Here is a 12,271-nt window from a genome sequence, read left to right as displayed (position 1 = left end):
GAAGATGCATTCACTGACCTTGACCACTCACGTGAGGTCATTGAACTTGTTGCGACACTGCAGCCCGGTTTGACCGTGTGTCTGGAGAGCCTCCATCCCCCCTGCGGATACAAGAAAACCCGTGACCTCTACTACCGAGAAGGACAAGGGCAGCAGGCTCATGGGAACACCACCACTTCCAAGTTCCCTTCCAAGTTGCACACCATCCTGACTTGGAAGTATATCGCCGTTCCTTCATCGTCGCTGGGTCAAAATCCTGGAACTCCTTCCCCAACAGCACTGTGGGAGAACCTTCACCACACGGACTGCAGCGGTTCAAGAAGGCGGCTCACCACCACCTTCTCGGGGGCAACTAGGGATGGGAAATAAATGCTGGCCTTGCTGGCGATGCCCACATCCCCATGAATGAATTTAAAAAAAAATGTATCCTCCTTTTCACCTCCTCCACCAAGACCTCCAGTGCAGCATCGGAAAACCTTGGAGCCCATTCTGTTCCCTGTTGTGCCATTCCTCACTCTTTCCCAGGTTAGAATCTCTTCAATCACGACTCCCCAGCACCTGCTCCAGCCACAGTGCTCCTCCCCTTTAAGTGGTGCAGGCTAGCTTTAAGCAGTGCAGGCTAGCTTTAAGTGGAGCTAGCCTCTCACAATATTGGCCCCCTACTGATTCGTCTAGCCAATGAACAGCATGGGGAATGCTGACTGGACACAGAGATCATTCAAATGAGCAGGCAGTACGAAGTTGGCATGCTGCCTCCAATGCAATCAGTGGGCGCGGATTAATCGCTCCGCCCGTTCTCGGGGCTATCCAATTTAACCTTCTTACTAAACAGTTAAATAGCCTTAAAGCTTAAAAAAAATGAAGAAATTATGGACCATGTTGGAACCAATGACATCGGTAGGAAAAGGGTTGAGGTCCTACAGGCAGAGTTTCAGGAGCTAGGAAAACGATTAAAGAACAGTACCTCAAAGATGGTAATCTCTGGATTACTCCCAGCACCACGTGCTAGTGAGTACAGAAACAGGAAGATAGCGCAGGTGAATGCGTGGCTGGAGAAGTCGTGCAGGAGGGAGGGCTTCAGATTCCTGGGGCAGGAGGGACCAGGATGGGTTGCACCTGAACAGGGCTGGGACCAATGTCCTTGCGGGGAGGTTAACTACTGCTGTGGGAGAGGGTTTAAACTTATTTGGCAGGAGGGGAATCAGGACACAACAGCAGAGAGGAGAGACGAGGTGCATAGAAAACTAGGAGGGAAAAACAGCAACAGAACAAAGAATAATGTAGAAAGAGCAGGAATTAGATGGAGGAAAAAAGCAAAGCTGACTAGCATGGTGTGGGAGTGCATGTGTGTTAATGCAAGGAGAATTACAGCTAAGGTTGATGAGCTAATGGTGTAATTTGCCACATGGGGTTATGATAGTAAGCTATAACGGAGACCTGGCTCAAATATGGGCAGGAATAGGAACTAAACATTCCTGGCTACATGGTATTCAGGAGGGATAGGGAAGGAAAAACAATAGGATTGGGGTGGGTGGTGGAGGGGTTTGGCAGTATTGATCAAGGAAAATATTTAAGGTTCTACAGGGGATGATATGTCAGAGGTTTCAAAGACTGAATCTATTTGGTTAGAGTATGGAACAGAAAAGGAGCTGTTACATTGTTGGATGTTTATTATAGACCCCCAAATAATGAGAAGGAGGTAGAGGAGCAAACCTGTAGGCAAATTTCAGAGAAATGTAAAAATAATAGAGCAGTAATGGTAGGTGACTTCAATTACCCTAATATAGACTGGGGGGAAAAAAAGTAGCAAAGGGCAAGGAGGGTGAAGAATTCCTAAAATATGTACAGGAGAACTTTCTCAATCAGTATGTTTCTAGTCCAATGAGGCAGGAAGCAGTGCTGGATCTAGTTCTGGGGAATGAAGGAGGGCAAGTGGAGTGTGTTTCAGTGGGAGCACAGCTGGGTAATAGTGATAATATAATTAGGTTTAAAGTAGTTATGGAAAGGGTCAAATAAAAATCAAAGGTGAAATACCCAACTGGATGAGAGCCAATTTCATTGATTTGAGAAGGAATTTAGCACAGCTGGCCTGGAAAACAGTAAATGAGTAATGGCGGGTCTTCAAGGCGAAGATCGTTTGGGTACAAACCAAGTATATTCCCATAAGGGGAAAAGATGGGGCAGTTTAGGTACCGGCAGGACCACTTGGCTCCACACCTCATTACATCAGTGATCCAAACATGGACACGAGCTAAATTCCCAAAGGTGATGTGAGAGTGACAGCCCTTGACAGCAAGGCAGCATTCGACTGAATGTGGCACCAAGAAGCCCTTTTACAAGTGAAGTTAATGTGGATGAACTGGAATCATACTTGGCACAAAGAAAGATGGTTGTGGTTGTACGAGGCCAATCATGTCAGCCCTAGGATATTGTTGCAGGTGTTCCTCAGGGCATCATCCTAAGACCAACTATCTTCAGCTGTTTGATCAATAACCTTCCCTCCATCATAAGGTCTGAAGTCAGGCTGTTCGCTGATGATTGCACAGTGTTCAGCTCTATTCGTAATTCCTCAGGTAATTAAGCAGTCCATACCCACATACTGTAACACCTGGACAACATCCAGGCTTGGGCTGATAAGTGGCAGATAACACATTGTGCAATACAAGTTTCAGGCAATAGCCATCTCCAACATGAGAGAGCCTAATCACCACCCCATGACATTCAATGGCATTACCATCGTCAAATCCCCTACCATCAACATCCTGGGGGGACACTCAATTGGACCAGCCACATAAATGCCGTTGCTACTGGAACACGTCAGTGGCTCGGTATATTGTGGCGAATGGCACACCTCCTGACTACCCAAAGCCTTTCCATCACCTACAAAGGACAAGTCAGGAGTGTGATGGAATCCTCTCTGTTGAGTCTGTGTTTTCAATTGCAGTTATACTGAATAACAGGACACAGACTACAGAAGTAAGTAAACAGGTCTTTAGTGATTGAGGGTCAGGGCTGAACTGAGATACACTTTGCTCCGCAGGGTTTATATACCGGTGTGGTCACCACCGGTACTACAATGTACAGGAGCCATCAAAAAGTAGTCCATCACCTTAAGGTATCCTCTTAAGGTGGTACAGGTTACATACACTACAATTCCTCCCCTTTTAGCTTAACAGTGTACACCCCAAATTAAACATTACATGGATAACATATATACAATTTACACACAAAACTGTTCAAAGATTCAGTCTCTGAGGAGGCCTCCTGATCCGGGCCGGATAATGCCTTTGAGGGGTCTCTGGTTCTCGTTGCTGGGGTGACTCATCCACTTGATCTCCTATGGATTGAACATCATCATGTACGTTCGAGTCTGAGGTAGATGCTACAGGCTCAATAAATTCTTCAACTGGTGTCTCTGTCGTAGACATGGGGTCGACCCTTGTTCTCGATTCCACAAGTTGGTCAGCATGACGTCGTATTACGTTCTCTCCAACATCTACCGTGTACATCAAGGGTCCTTGTCGTGCACGAATTGTTCCGGATTGCCATTTATCATCCCTATAGTCCCTGGCCAACACTGGTTGTCCTATTTCGAAACTACGAGTGGCCTTGTTATTTACATGCTGGAATTGCTTGTTTTCGACTTCCCTTCGCACATTGGGTTTTAACAAATCCAACCGGGACCGCAACCTTCTGTTATAGAACATTATGGCAGGGCTTTGATTTGTCACTGCATGCGTGGCGTTTCGATACGCCATCAGGAAATTGTCCACCTTGTGTTGCAGTGGAATATGGTCTTCGCTCATGGCCTTTATCGCCTTTTTGAACGTTTGTACAAATCTCTCGGCCAACCCATTTGTAGCCGGATGATATGGGGCAGATGTATAGTGTTTCACCCCATTCTTTTTCATGAATTTCTGGAATTCTTCTCACACGAACGTTGTCTGAACATATTTGCTCCGGCAACCCATTCCTTGCAAATATGGTTCTTAGAACTGCGATCGTCTTCTCAGAGGTAGTGGTCGACATCTTAATCACTTCTGGCCATTTAGAATGTGCGTCTACTGCTATCAAAAACATGGAATCCATGAATGGACCTGCAAAGTCGATATGCACACGTTGCCATGGGGCTGAAGGCCATTCCCACGGATACAGCGGTGCAATTGGAGGTGCATTTTGAACTTTTTGGCACCCTGAGCAGCTTTTAGTCAGATCCTCTATTTGTTTGTTGATACCTGGCCACCACACATAAGCCCTAGCAAGGCTTTTCATCTTGACTCCCCCCAGATGACCTTCATGCAATTCTTTCAGAACTCTCTCCCTTAATTTAGGAGGAATAATCACCCTTGTTCCATACATCAATGTTCCTTGACATATGGACAGCTGTCCTCATCTGGTTGAGAATGCTGGTAACAGTGGTTCGCCATGTGCTGGCCATCCCTTCACTGTCAAGTCGTAGACCCGAGACAGTGTCGGGTCATTTCGGGTCTCTCTCTCAATACCCGCATTGGTGACTGGTAAGCATTCGATGATGGTCGAGTGAAATATCTCGACAGGGTCAACTGCCGGTGCCTCTTCCGCTGTAGGTAGTGGCAGGCGCGACAGCCCATCAGCATTACCATGTTGCTTTGTACCTTTGAATTCAATATCATATTGATGTGCCCCTAGGAAAAGGGACCATCTCTGAAGCCTCTGCGCCGTCATTACCGGAACACCCTTCTTAGGGTTGAAAATGGAAACCAACGGCTGGTGATCTGTCAGCAGCGTAAACTTTTGGCCTTGCAGGTAATGGTTAAATTTCTTAACTCCCCACACGAGGCTGAGAGCCTCCCTATCTATCTGAGCATAGTTGCGCTCAGCGGAGGTCAATGATCTGGATGCAAAAGCGACTGGCCTTTCCGAGCCATCTGGAAACTTATGTGAGAGCACTGCCCCGATACCATATGGAGAAGCATCACAAGCTAAGCGAATAGGCAGCGTTGAGTTAAAGTGAGCCAACACTTCCTTAGAGGTGATCAGTGCCTTGCTCTTTTGAAAAGCCCGCTTACAATCATCGCTCCACTTCCATGGTATTCCCATTTGCAAAAGAGTGTTTAGCGGGTGTAACACCGTGGATAAATTTGGAAGAAACTTGTGGTAATAGTTAACCAACCCGAGGAACAACCTCAACTGGGATACATTTTCCGGTGCAGGAGCTTTTACAACAGCTTCGATCTTGTCAGGTGACTTATGGAGCCCCTCCCGGTCAATGACGTGGCTGCAGTACGAGATTCGCTTTTGAAAGAACTCGCATTTCTGGCGATTAACTCTGAGCCCATATTCTTTCAATCTGATGAGCACCTGCTCCAAATTCGCGAGGTGATCCTTATCGTTATCTCCTGTAATCAGGATGTCATCCAGGTAGCATTGTGTGCCTGGAATTCCCTGCAATACCTGCTCCATGGCCCTTTGCCAAATCGCTGGAGCCGATGCCACTCCAAAAACCAGTCTATTATACCGATATAAGCCCTTATGCGTGTTGATCGTGAGATACTGACGTGACGCTTCATCAACTTCCATCTGTAGGCACGCCTGCGCCAGGTCTATCTTAGTGAAGTGTTTCCCGCCAGACAGCGAAGCGAAGATATCTTCAATCCGCGGAAGCGGATATTGCACCGTGTGAAGAACCGGATTAACAGTGATCTTGAAATCGCCACAGATGCAAACCTTCCCAGGTTCCCCCGGCTTGTTGCTCAACGAACGCTTCATGACAGGAACAATGGGTGTAGCCCATTCGCTCCAGTCCACCTTGGACAGTACCCCTGAACGTTCTAGCCCTTCCAGCTCTGCTTCCACAGCAGGTCGTATCGCATAAGGCACCGGTCTGGCTTTGAAAAATTTTGGGTTTGCATGTTCTTCAACCTTGATGGTTGCCGTAATTCCTTTCAGTGTTCCAAGTCCCTGTTCGACCACCTCCTTAGCATCGTCTAAGATTTTGGACAGTCGTTTAGGTTTGACGTCGTCCTCCTTACAGGCATCTACAGTCAGTGCTTGTATGGGATGCCAGTCCACATTTATTCTCCGGATCCATTACCGTCCCAGTAGTGGCGGACCTCCATCAGGTAACACATACAAGTCCATTTTCTGACTTTCTTTACCATTGTAGACCACGTTTACTTTTATCTTTCCTTTGGGGTATACTATTTGCCCCGTGTATGTTTTCAATACAATCTCCGTATCCCTCAGGGGAAGGTGCGAGAATAACTTTTTGTAATCTTGCTTATTCATGACCGTTAATGCCGACCCAGTGTCCAATTCCATCTTCACTTGGACTCCTGCTATCCGAAGCGTGACCCAGATAGTTTGGTGGTCTGCTGTGTTACCCACATTATGTATTTTCAGACAACCCAGTTGCTTACTGCTGGAGTCTGAATCTGTCTTCTGTTCATCCGAACTGTTCTCTGTTACCTTGCGTACTTTTTTGTACTTCTCCTGCGGTGACTTTTTGCTGCTGGTCTTCTTTCCGGACCGGCATACTCTCGCTATGTGACCAAGTTTGCCACATTGCCTGCATTCTTTATCTTTGAACCAGCACTGGTTCTGGTCATGCGTTGTCCTTCCACAACGATAGCACTTTACTGTGCCCAATGCCATTTCATTGGTGCTGAATTCCAATGGCCTTTGCTGTATCTCTGCAGTGCCCTGTGCTGCTGCCTCGTGGGATGCTGCAATGCTGAAAGCTTTGTCCAGCGTAAGGTCCTTTTCCTCTAGCAGTCGCTTCTGGGTTCCTTCCCTTAGGAGCCCACACACAAACTTATCTCTCAGTGCGTCTGCTAGTCCTGTTCCGAACTGGCAGTACTTTGATAACTTGCGCAGTTCTGTTAGGAATTCAGCGTTGCTTTCTTCTTTAAGTTGAATTCTTTTGTAGAATTTAAATCGTTCCGCTATCAGCATTGGCGTGGGGTTTAAATGCTCCTGCAGGATAGTAACAATATCCGCGAAACTCTTCCCGCTATCAGCAGCGGCGTGGGGTTTAAATGCTCCTGCAGGATAGTAACAATATCCGCGAAACTCTTCCCTACCGGTTTGTCTGGTGTTACAAGGTTCCTTAATAACCCGTACGTCTTCGCACCCATTGAGTTTAATAGGGTTAGTGCTTTCTTATCATCCGGTACCTCATTCGTTGTACAGTAAACTTCGATGCGTTCCACATAAGTGGCCCAATCTTCCACATCGTTATCAAAAGCGGTGATGTTTCCTGTTTTTGGCATCCTTGCTGAGTTTCACCTTTCCCTTCGGATATCATTTTATTTATTTTTTCTATTTAAGATGGCGGCTTTTCCCGTGCTTGGCGGCTTTTCCCGCGCTTGTCTTCTTCCCCCGCCGACTCAAAATGGCGATTCCCGTGCTGTTGCCGTCCACGCCTCCCAGCGGTCCTTCATTTTCCCCTGCGCTGCTGCTCTTGTTCCCCGCCGCTCCCGCGGTCCTTGTGGCCATAAACGCTTTTCTGGCTGCTGCGCGTCTCTGCCCCGATTGCAGTCCGGCCCCTGACACCGGCTGCGGTCGTGTTCTCCGCCCTTTTCGTCGTTTTCCCTCCCCTTCTCCCACTGACAACTCGGCCGACTTCCCCCCCGTGCCGCTCGATCGGGCTTACCCGCCGCTGTCGTCGAAGGGATGCTCACTGATGTTTGACTTCGTGGCCAGAAACCAACCCGGGTTCCCGATGGCCTCCCGTGCGATGCAGTGCTCAGCAGAATGTTGAGGGCGGATGCCCTTGTTCGACGCCCGTTTCTGAGGACGAAGCTTCCTTTGATGCAAACTGCCGCTAGGTAAGATCAGACTCGTCGCCACTGTTGAGTCTGTGTTTTCAATTGCAGTTATACTGAATAACAGGACACAGACTACAGAAGTAAGTAAACAGGTCTTTAGTGATTGAGGGTCAGGGCTGAACTGAGATACACTTTGCTCCGCAGGGTTTATATACCGGTGTGGTCACCACCGGTACTACAATGTACAGGTGCCATCAAAAAGTAGTCCATCACCTTAAGGTATCCTCTTAAGGTGGTACAGGTTACATACACTACACTCTCCACTTGCCTGGATGAGTGCAGTTGCAACAACACTCAAGAAGCTTGACACCATCCAGGACCAAGCAGTCTGCTTGATTGGCACCCCATCCACTAGTTTAAACACCCACTCCCTCCACCACTGGCACACTGTGGCTGTAGTGTGTTTTAACTACAGGATGCACTGCAGCAAATTGCCAAAGCTGCTTCAGCAGCAGTTCCCAAACCCGCACTTCCACCAGTTAGAAGGACAAGGGCAGAAAGTGTGCGAGTACACCTCTAGAATTCCCCTCTAGTCACACACCATCCCAACTTGGATAGATATTGGCATTACTCCATCGTCGCTGATTCAAAATCTTGGAGCTCCCTACCTAACATGGACTGCAACGGTTCAAGAAGGTGGCCCACCACCACCTTCTCAAGGTGTCAGCTGTGGCTCAGTGGGTAGCACACTCGCCTCTGAGTCAGAAGGTTGTGGGTTCAAGTCCCACTCCAGGCACTTGAGCACATAAAGCTAGGCCAGTAGCTCGGGGTCACCCTTAGGGTCTGAACGGAGGTGTTCCACAAAGCAGTTACCCAATCTGCGTTTGGTCTCCCCAGTGTAGAGGAGACCGCATCGTGAGCAGTGAATACAGTATACTAAATTGCAAGAAATACAAGTAAATCACTGTTCACCTGGAAGGGGTATTTGGGGCCCTGGACAGTGGGAAGGGAGGAAGTAGAAGGGCAGGTGTTGCATCTCCTGTGCTTGCACGGGAAAAGGAGGGGGTGTTGAGGGTGATTGAGGAGTAAACCAGGGTGTCTCAGAGGGAGCGGTCCCTTCGGAATGCTGAAAGGGGAGGGGAGAGTAAGATGTGTTTGATGTTGGGATCGTGCTGGAGGTGGCAGAAATGGTGGAGGATGATCCGTTGAATGTGGAGGCTGGTGGGGTGAAAGGTGAGGACAAGGGGAACCCGATTGTGGTTCTGGGAGGGAGGGGAAGGGGTGAGAGCAGAAGTGCGGGAAATGGAATGGACACGGTCATGGGTCATGTCAATCACGGTAGAGGGGAAATCCTTGGTTGAGGAGAAAGACAGACATATTGGAAGCACTAGTATGGAAGGTGGCATCGTCGGAGCATATGCGTTGGAGAGGGAGAAACTGGGAGAATGATATAAAGTCCTTACAGGAAGCGGGTGGGAGGAAGTGTAGTCCAGGTAGCTGTGGGAGTCAGTGGGCTGAAAGTGGATGTTTGTCGATAGCTTATCCCCAGACATGGGGACAGAGAAGTCAAGGAAGGGAAGGGAAAAGTCGGAGATAGACCATGTGAAGGTGAGGGAAGGGTAGAATTTGGAAGCAAAGTCAATGACATTTTCTAGTTCAGGGCGAGTGCATGAAACGGCACCGATATAGTCATCAATGTGCCGGAAAAAGAGGTGAGGGAGGGGACCTGAGTAGGACTGGTACAAGGAATGCTCCACATATCCCATGAAAAGGCAGGTATAGCTAGGACCCATGCGGGTTCCCAGAGCAACAACTTTAATTTGGAGGAAGTGAGTGGAGTCAAAGGAGACGTTGTTCAAATTCAGGCAGGCGACAGAGGGTGGTGGTGGATGGGGACTGGTTGGGCCTCTGTTCAAGGAAGATGTTTTAGTTCAGTTACAATATTGAAAATACATTTAAAAAAATGCAAAATTCTCAGCAAAAGAAAATCTACTTAAGCTGTCCAATATTTCACTACATGGAAAACTTTAAAATAATGGCTGCTGGTCTTATTATGGACTTGTAATAAAATATCTTGTGCTTTTCTTCCATAAAGTCATTGAGGCCTGCACTTCTCAACATCAGAGATATGTGTTACCGCATTGGTGACATGTCACTATGTGAAATTAAGAAAGGGTACACGTACACCCTGGACGAGTTCAAGACAGTTCAATACCAACACCTCGACGCGGTAATGTATAATACATTTGATATCGTATTTCTAAAATAGTTAATGCTAACTTATGTAGACATTGTGTCAAAAATTGCGGTCGGCAGCATACCTCCGGAATACGGTGCCGACCTGGGAAAAGAATACGCACCAATCTGATGGCGGCCCTCCTGCGAAAACTTGCAGTCTGACCCTATGAGTAGGAAGTGCACCTGGGATCACGTGGGCCTTTTCCTCCAATCAGAAAACAGAATTAGATTTTATTCATTTCAGAAGGGAATCCCTCAATCAGATTTAATTACAATTTACAGGATTGGCATATAATTCCTAATAACCTTCATTCTACCAACTTCACCAGAAATTTAATTTTGCTGATAATTATCAACATCATTAAAACTCTAATATTTGCAGAAATAAGAAAAACTCATTTGATACAGTTAAAGTATATGATTTCCGAGATTGAAAGCAGCAGAAGTGTATTCCACCACAATCTGTAACCTCATGGCTTGGCATATCCCTCACTCTACCATTACCATCAAGCCAGGGAACCAACCCTGTTTCAATAAGGAGTGTAGAAGAGCATGCCAGGAGCAGCACTAGGCATACCGAAAAATGAGGTGCCAACCTGAGGAAGCTGCAACACAGGACTACATGCATGCTAAAAAGCGGAAGCAGCATGCAATAGACAGCGATAAGCGATCCCACAATCAATGGATCAGATCAAAGCACTGCAGTCCTGCCACATCCAGTCGTGAATGGTGGTGGACCATTAAACAACTAACGGGAGGAGGAGGCGCCATGATTATCCCGATCCTCAATGATGGTGGAGTCCAGCACGTGAGTGCAAAAAGACAAGGCTGAAGCGTTGGCAACTATCTTCAGCCAGAAATGCCAAGTGGATGATCCATATCGGCCTCCTCCTGAGGTCTCCACTATCACAGAAGCCAGTCATCAGGCAATTCGATTCACTCCACATGATATCAAGAAACGGCTGAGCGCACTGGATACAGCAAAGGCTATGGGCCCCGACAACAACCTGGCTGTCATGCTAAAGATTTGTGCTCCAGAACTAGCCACACCTCTAGCCAAGCTGTTCCAGTACAGCTACAACACTGGCATCTATCTGACAATGTGGAAAACTGCCCAGGTATGTCCTGTCCACAAAAAGCAGGGCAAATCCAATCCGGCCAATTACCGCCCCATCAGTCTACTCTCAATCATCAGAAAAGTGATGGACGGTGTCGTCGACAGTGCTATCAAGCGGCACTTACTCACGAATAACCCGCTCACTGATGTCCTGTTTGGGTTCTGCTAGGACCACTTGGCTCCAGACCTCATTACAACCTTGGTAGAAACATGGACAAAGGAGCTGAATTCCAGAGGTGAGGGGAGAGTGACTGCCCTTGACATTTCAGGCAGCATTTGACCGAGTGTGGCATCAAGGAGCCCTAGTAAAACCGAAGTCAATGGGAATCAGGGGGGAAGCTCTCCATTGGCTGGAGTCATACCTAGCACAAAGGAAGATGGTTATGGAGGTTGGCGGTTGAAGGTCAATCATTACAGCCCCAGGACATCGCTGCAGAAGTTCCTCAGGGCAGTGTCCTCGGCCCAACCATCTTCAGCTACTTCATCAATGACCATCCCTCCTACCTAAGGTCAGAAATGGGGATGTTTACTGATGACTGCACAGTGTTCAGTGCCAATCGCAACTGGTCAGATAATGAAGCAGTCAATGCCCACATTGAACAAGACCTGGATGACATTTAGGCTTGGGCTGATAAGTGGCAGGTAACATTCGCGCCACAGAAGTGCCAGGCAATGACTATCTGCAACAAGCGTGAGCCTAATCACCACCCCTTGACATTCAACGGCATTACCATCGCCGAATCCCCCACCATCAACATCCTGGGGGTCACCATTGACCAGAAACTTAACTGGCCCAGCCACATAAATACTGTGGCGACAAGAGCAGGTCAGAGGCTAGGTATTCTGCGGTGAGTGTCTCACCTCCTGACTCCCCAAAGCCTTTCCACCATCTACAAGGCACAAGTAAGGAGTGTGCTGGAATACTCTCCACTTGCCTGGATGAGTGCAGCTCCAATAACACTCAAGAAGCTCAACACCATCCAGGACAAAGCAGCCTGCTTGATTGGCACCCCATCCACCACCTTAAACATTCACTCCCTCCACCACCGGCGTACCATGGCTGCAGTGTGTACCATCTACAAGATGCACTGCAGCAACTCGCCAAGGCTTCTGCAGCAACTCGCCAAGGCTTCTTCGGCAGCACCTCCCTAACCTGCGACCTCTACCA

The 12,271-nt window shown here is 47.9% G+C and overlaps 1 protein-coding gene across 3 annotated transcripts in view; it reads left to right on the top strand.

Annotated features, from left to right (window-relative positions):
• dnah6 (dynein, axonemal, heavy chain 6) overlaps positions 1-12,271 on the top strand; it is a 1,317,984-nt gene that overhangs the window by 566,389 nt on the left and 739,324 nt on the right. For all 3 annotated transcript variants that reach the window (XM_085993638.1, XM_085993630.1, XM_085993647.1), the window contains one exon: positions 9,844-9,978. In XM_085993638.1, coding sequence (XP_085849764.1) covers positions 9,844-9,978 — 135 coding nt within the window. The remainder of the gene's footprint in view (positions 1-9,843; positions 9,979-12,271) is intronic.

Source organism: Somniosus microcephalus, chromosome 1, assembly GCF_052327205.1.
Source record: "Somniosus microcephalus isolate GS21.2 chromosome 1, FLI_Smic_1.0, whole genome shotgun sequence".
Lineage (NCBI taxonomy): Eukaryota > Metazoa > Chordata > Chondrichthyes > Squaliformes > Somniosidae > Somniosus > Somniosus microcephalus.
Note: the sequence above shows the minus strand (reverse complement) of the source record. Positions and strands in the feature narration are given on the sequence as shown.